Here is a 12,714-nt window from a genome sequence, read left to right on the forward strand (position 1 = left end):
TATCCATGGTCTTTATGAGGATAAGAGAAACTACAAGTAATAGTGAACCCTGTTGAAATGAAGGGCTTCTGCCCAAGAATATTGAAAATGCCTTTTGTTGGATGTGGATAAATAAAACTGCAGATACAAGTAGCGAGAACAAGACATTGTTTCCCTGGATTGCTGATGTGATGCCAAAGTGTGGTAGAATGTTTTCATTACGTATGACACTGACAGCTTTTTGAGTTCTCGTTATCAAGCAGTTATACAGAAATTGACATGTTACCTCATAGTAAAAAATAATGTTTTATGTCTACATATCTTATTCTACTGTAGATTCAGTTGGCTATGAAGTCAAGTATATTTTGAAGTCCTTTGTGTGGTGCCATTGTTGACCATTGGTAGTGGTATAAACAGGAGCTCTATCCCTATAACACCCACTTAATGGAACACAGTGATTTTAAGTTTTCTTAATTCTTCTCATCGCTTTTATATTTGAAAACCATATCTATTTGCATTTCACAATATGTAATGACAATTTGATGAGACCACAAAAACTTGCTAAGTCAAGGGCAAGGGAGGTGGGAGGAAATCTATGAAATCCCCTTTCCTTTTTGTGATCTTTTATGTCCCTTTCAGAGGATTCATTACTCTGCCAAAATAGAGTAATACATCTGACTCCTTTTCATACACTGCTAAGAGGAATGGCGTGTCCAGGGTCATTTTGAGTGTCTCCGTGGCTTCATTTTCTTCAGAGGGAGCTTCAGCTTCATCAGCTCCACTGGGACTGAGTTCAAAATGTTGCTGGTTGGTTACCTGTAAGCAAAGATGAATACAGTTAGCAATAGTTTCGGGCTGGCAAGAAGTCATGATGTAACAATAATGAAGGGAAAATCCAAGCAAATGAAAAAGATGCAGTGATGCTAAATAGTGCTATACAGTTGGAGCCCACCCTGAGCATTTTGGGAGAGGAGCATGTGATAAATAGACTAAGTTTGTTGTGAAGTGTGTAATGGTACCATCACAGTTTTAAAAGTAGACCTGAGAGATTGCAGGGGGTAACATGGATGGGAGTGGCTGTGAATTTTACCAGAATGACTGATAGGAAATGAAAATCAGTCTTTGGCTGCTATTTTCTTTCTTTTTTAAAATTACCCTTTTCATTAATGTTGTTATTTCTATAGTGCTATGATTCATCTAACCCAGGCATGGGCAAACTTCAGCCCTCCAGGTATTTTAGAATTCAACTTCAACAATTCCTAAAAACTGGTAAGCTGGCTGGGATATCTGGTAGTTTGCCCATGCCTAATCTAACCCTGATCTAACACTACCCTTTATGCAACATTTAAGGAAGATATGCAACATTTAACCTGGTCTCCTTATTCTAGTTTACATAGGGAGAGAGAATGTGTGCACAGCTAGGAAAGATAAACAATACGAAAGAGTGTGCTGCTGTACCTTGCCAATTGTCATGTCAGTGTTGCTTAGCAGTCTGAAAGTGGCATTCTTTCCAAGCAGGTCACCCATCTTCTGCTTCTCAAGGAGTTCCTGAAGATTATAAATAGTTTTCAAGGATATCTGTGGCAAAGTCAGCTGGATTTGTCTGAAGAAGATACAAGAAGAGAGAAATCATTACAAATGGTTGCTTGTAAATAAACTATATAGTGTTGATTTCAGGAGTGCTTCTATATCATGAAGCTTTTATCATGGAATTGCCCAGCCCTTTTTCATTCACAGAATGTTGTAAATGTTTCCCTTTCCTCCATTAGCAATACATTATTTTCACACCGTTTTTACTTGCCACAAAAAAATCTGCAAAGGAGGAGGACATGGAATCGCTTCAAATATCGTTTGATTTAGTAATGCTGAGAGTCCTAGGTCAAGCAGAACTTTGGGCTTCCTTGGAGTTTTGGACAAGTCTTCAATGCCAATCCTAACCCTAAAAGGTGAGGATTGGCAAGAAAACAGGTGCTCAGCTACTCTTAAGAAAGCATCTACTGAGGATACTGTATATCCATTCCTCTCTGATGCCCAAAGAAAAATAGAAGCAATTATCTTGATGGCAAATAGCTCTTCTATATGTTTTGGGTAACTTTTCATCCAGTGTTGTTCAACCTGGAGTCGCACCTGTGTCTCTCAAAATACTATTACAGCTTTCCACCTCAGGTACTTCACTTTTCCTTTGTGCCCCATCCACTCCATCTTTTCTTTACTATCCTTTTAACATAGAAAGGTGGGAAAGCACAATTCCACACATAACATGGTCTAAAAGAAATCTGATTGTTGCGTTTCATTGATGGGAGTAGCATCAGTGAAATACCGTGAGGAGTATTTTTATTTTATTTTATTTCTATTCTGCCCTTTTCCCAATTCAGAACTCAAAGCTGCTGACAACAAATTAAAATATATACAGTAGAGTCTCACTTATCCAAACCTCGCTTATCCAAGGTTCTGGATTATCCAAGCCATTTTTGTAGTCAATGTTTTCAATATATCATGATATTTTGGTGCTAAATTCATAAATACAATAATTACAACATAACATTATTGCATATTGAACTACTTTTCTGTCAAATTTGTTGTATAACATGATGTTTTGGTGCTTAATTTGTAAAATCATAACCTAATTTGATATTGAATAGGCTTTTCCTTAATCCCTCCTTATTATCCAAGATATTTGCTTATCCAAGCTTCTGCCGGCCTGTTTAGCTTGGATAAGTGAGACTCTACTGTAGTTAAAATTTTACAGGATACAAAATTAAAAGATTAGATTGAACAATCAAAAAATTAAAAGTTAAGCAGGCACGCATACACTGGCAAAATGATTAGCAAAATCCAGCACATGATTTTGTGGGATGGATTTTTAAAGCTATTCTTAGTTAAATGAATCATCTCCCTTCAACTTAAGGTAACTATTCAAAACATACTGCCTTAGGAAGGTACTACCTGGCAAATGCTCCCTTGAGTCAAATTAGACATTAAAAGAAATGAGTCTTCCCAACCATTAACACATTTTCCTACCACAATGAGATGTCCTCAAGATACGTGCTTCAACAATCAACCTTGCACAATAACCCTGTGTTAATTATCTATGTACAATGTGTTATTCAGTACAATCACATGCTATGGGAAGTGCATCTTTCAGTATTTAAGGAAGATGATGACAAAATCATATTGTCTTGTTTGATCATCTCTGGTCAAATATTTATCATCACTGCTGTGAGGATTGAATCTAAGCTCAGATGGCTCTTGAAACACTGGGAAAGGATGGTTGACAGATGGTCAAGCGCTAAGTTCCAGCGCTTTGAGATCTCAGGCTTTTTTACAACTCTGTATCTCTCTATCATGACATTGGTTTCATTAGATTATTATATTGTGGCAGTGATGAATAATGTGCCCATTATTAATGCCTGAACTGAAATACCAGAGTTTATGTTGCAAAACTGTCATCTCCAACTATCCCTACCCTAAATAACAAGCAAACGCAGATGCCTCCAATTAGATACTGCCAATGCAAATGGATTTCTACAGAGATACTTCTTCCATTCATATGAGCTGTAATGATCAATAAATAAAGTGTACCTTGCTGATAGTTTTTGCATCCAGGGTACAGATGGTGTCAAGGAATATTGCTTTTCAACTTTGCCCAGGTCACTGCTGTTGGCCGGTTGCAAAAGCAGCAGAAATACACTCTTGCTGACAGGAATCCTGACCACAGAAAGCCTGGGGTCACCATCACATTTATGCTCAAAGGTTCCAGTCATTCTCATCATAGGGACAGAGACCGCTGTGTCCAAATTCAGCCAGAAGTCTTGTGGCTCCTTCAATAGGGAGGCTCCCTTTAAAATAGCTTGGAGAGAAAAATGAAGGAGCGGTAAGATGAAATGGGTTGACTGAATCCATTTAGTTAGCATATGAAGCAGCTTGCCAGTGTCCAAATATATAACATGTATTTGAAATACCGATCTGCTAATTTTCTTAGCAAAGATCAAAGTGGCTAGCAATAACACAGTTTTGAAACAGAAATATAAAATACAGAATAAATATGAGCAAACGCAACAAAGACCAGCAGCAGACAAGGAATAAAGGCAGCCATTATAACTGACAGTTTGGTGACCAAAATCAATGTCTCTCATTAAAAGTAGGATTGCCGTATTCCATTTTTCCAAATCCAGGTAGCAATTAGTTCCATATTATGTACACCTGTATAATGTGCAAAAGAAATACATTTTGCACATTTAAATATTGTGCAAATGAATGACATGTATTGGTATGCTGTTTCTGTATCATCCATGTTTACAGCAAGCGCTGATCTGAGAGCATCAGTAGAGATGAACAGTTAAAGAATGCTAGACTTAGGACTCCTGCTGGGTCACAAAGCTGACAGCAGGAAACCCCTTGGAGATCAGAAACAGAAAACTGATCTTAGATCTGTCTTCTCATCAATGCAAAAGGATAGTTCACTTTTACAATATGAAGTTAAAACATGTCCCACATTGGACCTTTAGTATTGGAGAAGCAGAAAGAGGGAAGTGCTCATGGAGTAGGGGAAGGCTCAGATCCATACAATCTAAATACTTCCCAGTCATTGATCATTGCATCAACCAAGTCAGACCAGCCCTGAAGCTACTTTAAATTTATTTTCTTTTGTTGCTTAACAGAAAATGAGAGACAAAGGGGAATGCAGAAACACTGTTTTCTTCCATCCTTTCCCAGAGGAGTCCAACTGCACACCTAGGACACTCCAGAATTGGACTGGTACATCACCATCTATATCACAACCTTCTAAAGATTTACAGATTTCAGCAAAGTTTTTTTAGTGTGAAGACAAGGGACCATCAATTCATAATTCCATAAAATAATTCAAGTAGAAATTGCTAACAGCTGGAACAATCAAAAGATTAAAAGGCCAGTTTGGTGCCAAACGCTACTTTAATTAATTTTGGTTTTCACTTTGGATTTTCACTTAACAAATTGTAAGTGGTCCAAAACCTCTGGAGAGGATCCAGAACTCTTTAAAAATGACAGCAAGCCAAATGCAACTGATGCCTCACCTGTCTCTCCTGCATTGTAAGCCATGGCATTGGAGCTGAAAGGAAAACTTGGAATGGTCACATCTCAGTTTTTAGAATGGCCACAACAATGGCCCGATTCCCTAATCCAATTTTGATTACCTAGAAGCCACTTCCTCCACAACCAATCTTTGAAATCACACTGGATATTCTAAGAAACTCTAATGGATTCTATGAAAGTCAGGAATCCTGTTATGGTTGCTGTTTCCCAGAAAGGTTCAAATAAGGAACTTATCTGGTCCCGGATTTCTACTTAGATTATTTCCTATACTATTTTGGAAATATTTCAGTACTAGTGATTGCATTCTGTCTGTGGGATTCTTAGATTTGTAGTCTCAAAGGGGAATCCATTATTTTGCAGATCAATGAACTGTAAAGAATATCCTTTTTATCCCTAGTCGGAATTACCATCTACTTAGGGATGGGGTCAACAAATAGAACAAACAGCAGACAACTATCAAATGTGTGCATGTGCATCCTTGAGAATACTAATACAGATTTCTAAACACATATTGGAGGATGACCCTTGAAATCAGCATGCCTGGACTCTCTCCCCATCTACTGCCCTATTACCTCTGAACTGAGTGTAGGTTGCAAACAGCAGGGTGGTTTCTGGATCAATGTCTGACAGCAAACTCTTGCTTCTGGGTGTGCTTTTGTCTTCCACAAAGGCTCCAATATATTTAGCCGCCTGAGCAGGGTTTGAAAAATCGACTGCCCTCACATGAAAGTTAGCTTCAGAAAAGGCCAAGTGGTGGACGAAGGACTCTGATAAACGGATGTCAGGGGCTGAGAAAAGACAGGAAATCCTGGAGAAGATTAATCCATCTGTATCCTTTGAATGGAAGGGACAATTGATTATGAACCTCAGAGCTGTAAGGACTTTGTGCCCATCAATTTTGAAGGTGCAATTTGGGTCAATAGAAGGAGAGCTGAATTCCAACAAAGTCTGCAGATTGTTAGCTGTTGTTCCAGAGGCTCCTAAGTAGAAGGCCAGCAAAGACTCATATATATAAATGGGAGAAACCAAAATGTTATCTTCTTTGTAGATTTCCCTCAACTTCTGGTAGAAGCGGGCTCCAACTGTATGAATGGGATCTCTCAAGAACTTCACTCCTAAACGTTTTTTTTCTTCCTCGCTTCGGTTCCTCAGACTCTCTTCAGATTCTGACATGAGGTGAGACTCAATTGAGATGGGAATGAAAGTCTTCATCAACTGTTCTCTGACTTCTAACTCTTTGCAATTGTGGCCCTTTGTGTTGTTGAAGGAAAACAGGTAGAAGGGGTGGACATACACCCGATCGCAGCCAGCAGTCATAATGCATACAAAGAAGCACAGGAAACCCACTCCCAGATTCATGGCTAATGGCAGCGTCAGCAATACCTATGCATGAAAGAAATAAGAATAAACAGAATTCATAAGAGTTTTCTAGGCCCTTCATTTCTATGTAACAGCCACTTGAGTCATAGGCAGTTAAAGTGAAAAACATACCGTATTTACTTGAGTCTACTGCACCACTGAATCTAATGTGCACCTCAATTTTCAAAACCCTAAAACCAAAAAAGTATTTGCTGCTGAATGTAATGCCCAGTGGCAAAAATATGTGCTCTTTGTAATTGCAGTTGCTGCCTGCTTAGAATTCTTTCTTTATAAATAATTGTGTTAAAACACCAAAGCTTCCAGCAATTGAAAAGAAAACCTTGGGGTGCTTTCTATACTGTAGAATGAATCCACTTTAATTGCCTTGATTCAATACTATGGAATCCTGGGGGCTGTAGTTTGACAAGGTTTTGAATCTTCTCTGCCAAAGAATGCTAATACCTCACCAAAGTACAAAACCCAGGATCACATAACATTGAGCCCTGGCCATACAATTAGAGATGGCATCCCTCAAAGAAGAGCTACAGGTGCTCCTGAAGAAGCTTCAGCTCATCACTAAGATTACCGTATTACGCGAATCAAATGTGTACCCCGATTTTTGCAAGATCATTTAGCCAAAAAAAAAGAAGAAGAAGAAGTGAGCATTAGAATTGAGAAAATATGGGTAGGTAGAATCTGTTGCCCTGTAAATCTTCCCAGCAGTAATTTAACCTCTTCTTGTGGGATCCACACAAGGGATCCACACAACTGTGGATGTCAACTACCCTGTTTCCCCTAAAATAAGACATCCCCAGAAAATAAGACCTAGTAGAGGTTTTGCTGAATTGCTAAATATAAGGCCTCCCCCAAAAGTAAGACCTAGCGAAGTTTTTGTTTGGAAGCATGCCCACCAAACAGAACACCAGAGCAGGCAGGATCAGTAAATGTATGTACCATAGAGTGCTGTACATGGAAATATTGGTAGTAACAAGAAATTCTTGATAGGATTCACAGTTTGTCTGGTTATGCTGTTTTGTGATGACAACTACTGTACAGTATATAATAAATGTTCATTTTTTTTGTTCAACAATAAATGTGAATTCTTCTTAATGGAAAAATAAGACATCCCCTGAAAATAAAACCTAGCGCATCTTTGGGAGCAAAAATTAATATAAGACACTGTCTTATTTTCGGGGAAACACGGTACTTTCTCACAATAGGAATAAAATTGTCACAATGGTCCATTGTTTCATTTGAGAAGAAATTTAGCAAAGAATTAACATTCCTACCAAAGCAATAGTTGTCCATTTTTGTCTTCATTGTATCATATTTCGTCTTAGCTTTTTATGTGGGAATACAATTCAAATCATCTCTTAGCCAAGGGCTGGAGGATTCTGAAAGTTACTAGTCTAAGAAAGGATTTTTCCAAGCTCTGTGTTTAACCGATGGTGGTGTTATTGGTGGCCTTTGAAAATAGACGCTCCTTTTCAATAAAGTCTTCATAATCCAAAGATCGGGAGGGGTAGAGCAAGCTATTGGATGTATATGGCTTACTAGGGGCCTGATTACCAGTCAGCATGCAACCTTTAGCCAGCTGCAGTGAGTTGGAATAGGTTTCCTTTACACGTTATCCCCCTCTTACATGTAAACGGCCTGAAAGACTATCATATGACTTGGGGCCCATGCCTAACCCTCACATTCTAAATATTTGGCTTGAAGTAAATCCTGCCTTCCACCTTTGTCCTCTAACTACAAGCATCTCCAGCTTTTTGACAACTTGCTTTGGACACCCCTCTGTTTCAACAGATCTAAGTTATGGCCATTTCTTCATTTTCAACCCTCAATCTGCTCTTTTGACCATTGCTGCTGCTTCTTTGGCACACAGGGTTTTTTTTCTCCCATGTAGTATTAGTCTTACATTTGAAAGCTAAAAAGACTTGGGTTCCACTTTTCAATCCATCCCATTTTCTGACAGTGGCCCAGTCTTTAACCCATCAGATATGGGGGGTGGGGGGTGAGTCCTGAACTTTTAATGATCAGAAACTGAACTTGTCTCCATAATGCCATACTCATATACTCACCATAGCAATTTCATTATTATTCATATACCTCACCTTCCATCCATCAGTATATAGGCAGTCCCTGGGTTATGAACAGGATAGGTCCTGTATATTTGTTCTTAAGTTGAATTTTCATGTAAAGACTTCATCAGGTAGTCTTCAGGTTGTTTCCATGCACTTAGGAAATAGCCCTACGGGAGTCCCACAGAGGCCATCACATGATGTAAGGGCACTTCTGATGGGAACTCCATGGTTCTCAATTTCCTAAGCACATGGACACAGAGCCTGGCAGATGTCTTCAGCAGTCCAATGTTACCCGACTCCAAGCAGCAGATTGCAGGAGAAAACAAAGGAAAGATGGGGAAAGGTGCAGCAAGCACATAGGTTGGCTGGCTATCCCAGAAGATGGGGAATGGAATAAGATGGTTCACTCCGCTTGAGGTCCTAAGTTGGAACATGTACATTTTAAAGTGTATTTTAAAGTTTTGGATAGCATCGTAGAGGATTAGCACCCTTGCAACGTTTGTTTTGCTGTCAGTTCAGAAGTTTTCACCTCACTTTTTATCCCTGTGACAACTGGATTTTGAAATGTTTGGCTTGTTCTGGAAATAAGGATTGTTGAGAAAGTGTCAGTGGAGACACCTTTTTCTCATGATAACTCTTACAGGAGTGAATTTCCCTTCCTGGGGATAGATTTTCACTTACTTCCTGTTGTCTCACACCCGTTTGTAACTAGGAGTAATATCCAAGATATGGTGTGAGCTCCTGTCTGTCAGCTCTAGGTTGTGGGGACATGAGAGAAGCCTCCCAACAGGATGGTAACACATTTGGACATCCCTTGGGCAATGTCTCTGTAGACAGCCAATTCTCTCACACCAGAAGTGACTTGCAGCCTATGTGTTAGGTCGCATGATGTAACTATATTAATAAAGGTGGCGACAGTCAAACAAACAGGAGCATCTGATATTCGCTTGCCTGAATTTACTGTTGTAGAAAAGCAACACAGCAAAAAAAAAAAAGAATCAACACAGAAAATAATCTCTGTTAAAAGAGACAAAACTGTGCTGCCAGCTTTATCTATCACCCCTGTCCAACCACACTTATCAAAAAAACTGCATTACACAAACATGATGGAGCATTTGTTGTGGGGGCTCCCATCAACTCTGACCTACAGTGATTCAATTATGAGATTTTATTGGCAAGATTTATTCAGAGTAGATTTGCCACTGCTTTCTTCTTGCGCTGAGAGGGTGCCCAGTGGGTTTCCATGGCTAATACTGGTCTCCCAAAATCTTACCTCTATATTGTGCTGACTTTCAGAAATCCACCTTGAGTCCCTTTGGGGAGATAGGGTGGAATATAAATAAAGTTGTTGTTGTTGTTGTTGTTGTTATTACTATTATTATTAAGTATTACATTGGTGTAAGTCACCAAACGAATTCTGGCCTTTGAATTTAATGAAACTGCATAATTTAAGCCTCTGCAATCCTTCAAGTCTTCTTGAACTCAATGGAGCATTCTGGACTGAGTTAAACAAGTACAGAACTGCACTCTTAATCTTTGGAACACTTTTCCCATCATTTTGAAACAATTACTTATCAAAGATTCAGGTTGATCCTGCTTTCCCTTTAGTACCCCCATTCCAGTTCCTCTGGATTGGTATTAATAATTTCACAGAAAGCGTTTATGAACTCAAGTCATAATTTTCAATTAGAATCTTTCAAAGTTAACTTTATTGAGTCCAGATTAGTTATTTATTCTTGTTTAATTATCCTCTCCTCCCATATATTCGCAAATGATGCAACCCAAGCACGATTAGAACAAAACTTAGGGAATCCTTGCATAGAGCGAATATTTTTCCATGTATGTGTGTGTTTGGTCAAGTCACCTGCCAACTTAAAGCTACTCCATGAATTTTATAGGATTTTCTTAGTCAAGGAATACTCAAAGGTTGTTTTGTTAGTTCCTTCCTCTGAAATAAAGCCTACAGCACTTGGTATTAGTTGTGACTTTTGCAAAATGTGGATTGCACATATGATTGTAACCACGAATGTTGACAACTAGCATGTTGCACAAAAGTAACTTCACATTTCATTATTTTTTTCATTTCCAAGCAAATTAGCTAATTAACTTTGTGTCCAAATGCTGAAGATTCAAAATAAGTCAGTGTAGAAAATGGCCACTCACCTCTCAGAGACTTAATTTTTTGGGAAGAGGATCTTGCCTTGTTTGCTGTGCTCAGGAACTGATCCCAAGAGAAAATTTGGATTCCTACTTATTTGTTTCCCCTCGATTGCCAAACCCAAGTTACACATTAGCTGTCTCCTCTGCTCTCTGACTTCAGTGCACAGTGTTCTGGGTTTTGTGCTTTTCCATGTATTGGTAATCATTGCTGTTTCCTTCCTCAGTGAGAAAAGCAAACACTGGTATGGCAGATGATTTCATCAGTGTTTTGTTTGCTATCTCCTCCAAGCCCTTGTTCCTCTTATATTCTCACTCCCCTGAAATGGAGTTTGCAAACAGCAAATCATACACAACATCAGTGTAACATATCCATCATTTCTAGTACAAGATTTTTGAACTGTAAATGGCTAACAGGAGAGATGATTGTGAAAGAGGTTCAAAAGCTGGTGCCTCCAGATTATCTACTTTGAACCGGATATTATATAAATCTACATTGCCATCTAATCCAGTTCAAAGCAGATAATCTGGATTTTATATGAGAGTGTAGATGTGGCATTGGTTGAGAAGACCAGTTATCCCAATACAATTAGAACATCCAATGAAGATCTGTGAATTAGCCAAGATGGACACATTGACTATGCACATTAAGGAGAAATCTCTAACTTTAAGAAAGGTTGGGACTTGGCCATTACCTTTTCATGATAATAATGGTGACATTTGTCAATAGCAGGATTTAGGAATTAGTAGCAGTTGCCAATATTAGAAGCGTAACTATATAATATCATTTAAAGGGAGTAGAATAACAAGGGATAATAATCATCAGATAGAAAACAGGAAGTTTATAGATCTTTTGTTTGTTTCATTGTTTTTGTCTGTATGTGTATTGTTTATGTCTTTGTTATTTTTAACACTTCTTAGTTGTAATCTTGTAGTAAAATATATTATGTAGTTATATACTGTAGCTTTTAAATTTGTGTGAAGAATTTGTATGTTTTTTTAAAAAAAATATTTTTAAAATAAGACTTTGGGTGCCATGGTTTTTTATGGTGTTAATGATCCTCTAACAACCATGCATCAAAAAACTCTTTCCTCCAAATCCATCTTGTAGCTGATTCAGCCCCTTCGCTTAGCTGTAGGTATTGATTATACCTGTACACCATTCTGAGATGTTTTTTTTAATGTACTACAGGATTGAAATATTTTGATTAAAATAATAAACAGACCAGTCTTGGACAGGACAGCATTTCAAACAGATATATCTTTATGAAATAGAGCATGTGGCCTATTCCTTGGTAGGGCCTCCTCATATAAAAGTGCTCTGTATTTGCAATTGCAATGTGTCAGTTCTTTGGAGTGGTTTCTCTGCTGACATCCTCTCTGGCCACTGAGAATAAAACCTCTGATGTTGCCTTCTACCTGTCTGTGTCTGATTTGGCCTTCTGGAAAGTTAGACACAGTAGGCTTTTGAACTAGCAATTCTTGCAGTAGCTGAAATCACTCAACAATGTGACCATCTTCCCAGCTTCAACCTACTTCCTGGCTGATTGAGTAGACCAGTGGTTCTCAACCTGTGAGTCCACAGATATTTTGGCCTTCAACTCCCAGAAAGCCTAACTGCTGGTAAACCGGCTGGGATTTCTGGGAGTTGAAGGTCAAACATCTGAGGACCCACAGGTTGAGAACCACTGGTGTAGACACTCTGCAGAGGAACAGATTTCTTTTAATGCACTTCCAAAACAGAGTATAATGTCTGTGTACTCTGCCCTTAGTTTCAAGGGGCAGTGAGACCCACAATACAGTTTCCCTTGAGAACTTCAATCTCAAGACAGAGTCATAGAAGAAAGACCTAGGTGCAACTTTCATAGCAGTCCATCCTCAAGCCATTAAGGACTTGTTAGGTCAAAACTAACATCTTGAATTGTATTTGGGATCAAAGTGGGAGCTAGTGACGTTTGTGCAAAACCAACGATATGTACTCTAAAGCACACATGAGACAATGATGTGTCCACCACTGTTTGCACTAGCAGTTGCTTTTAAGAACAGCCCCATGTAAAGCACA

The 12,714-nt window shown here is 38.7% G+C and overlaps 1 protein-coding gene across 1 annotated transcript; it reads right to left on the reverse strand.

Moving 5' to 3' along the window:
• Positions 1-437: 437 nt before the first annotated feature.
• Positions 438-10,813, reverse strand: agt (angiotensinogen). Its single transcript, XM_003215819.3, has 5 exons — positions 10,659-10,813; positions 5,625-6,435; positions 3,562-3,829; positions 1,438-1,582; positions 438-795 (listed from the first exon to the last, which is right to left on the reverse strand). The coding sequence occupies exons 2-5, from the start codon at positions 6,409-6,411 to the stop codon at positions 604-606; spliced, it is 1,392 nt and encodes a 463-aa protein (XP_003215867.2). The 5' UTR covers positions 6,412-6,435; positions 10,659-10,813; the 3' UTR covers positions 438-603.
• Positions 10,814-12,714: the final 1,901 nt, after the last annotated feature.

This window comes from Anolis carolinensis, chromosome 1 (genome assembly GCF_035594765.1).
Source record: "Anolis carolinensis isolate JA03-04 chromosome 1, rAnoCar3.1.pri, whole genome shotgun sequence".
Lineage (NCBI taxonomy): Eukaryota > Metazoa > Chordata > Lepidosauria > Squamata > Dactyloidae > Anolis > Anolis carolinensis.

Coding starts and splice junctions, on each gene's coding strand:
- agt (XM_003215819.3), bottom strand. CDS start 6,411: ATGAATCTGGGAGTGGGTTTCCTGTGCTTCTTTGTATGCATTATGACT. Junction 3,830..5,624: donor AACCTACACTCAGTTCAGAG/GTAATAGGGCAG, acceptor TTTCTCTCCAAG/CTATTTTAAAGGGAGCCTCC. Junction 796..1,437: donor CTGACATGACAATTGGCAAG/GTACAGCAGCAC, acceptor CTTTGCTTACAG/GTAACCAACCAGCAACATTT.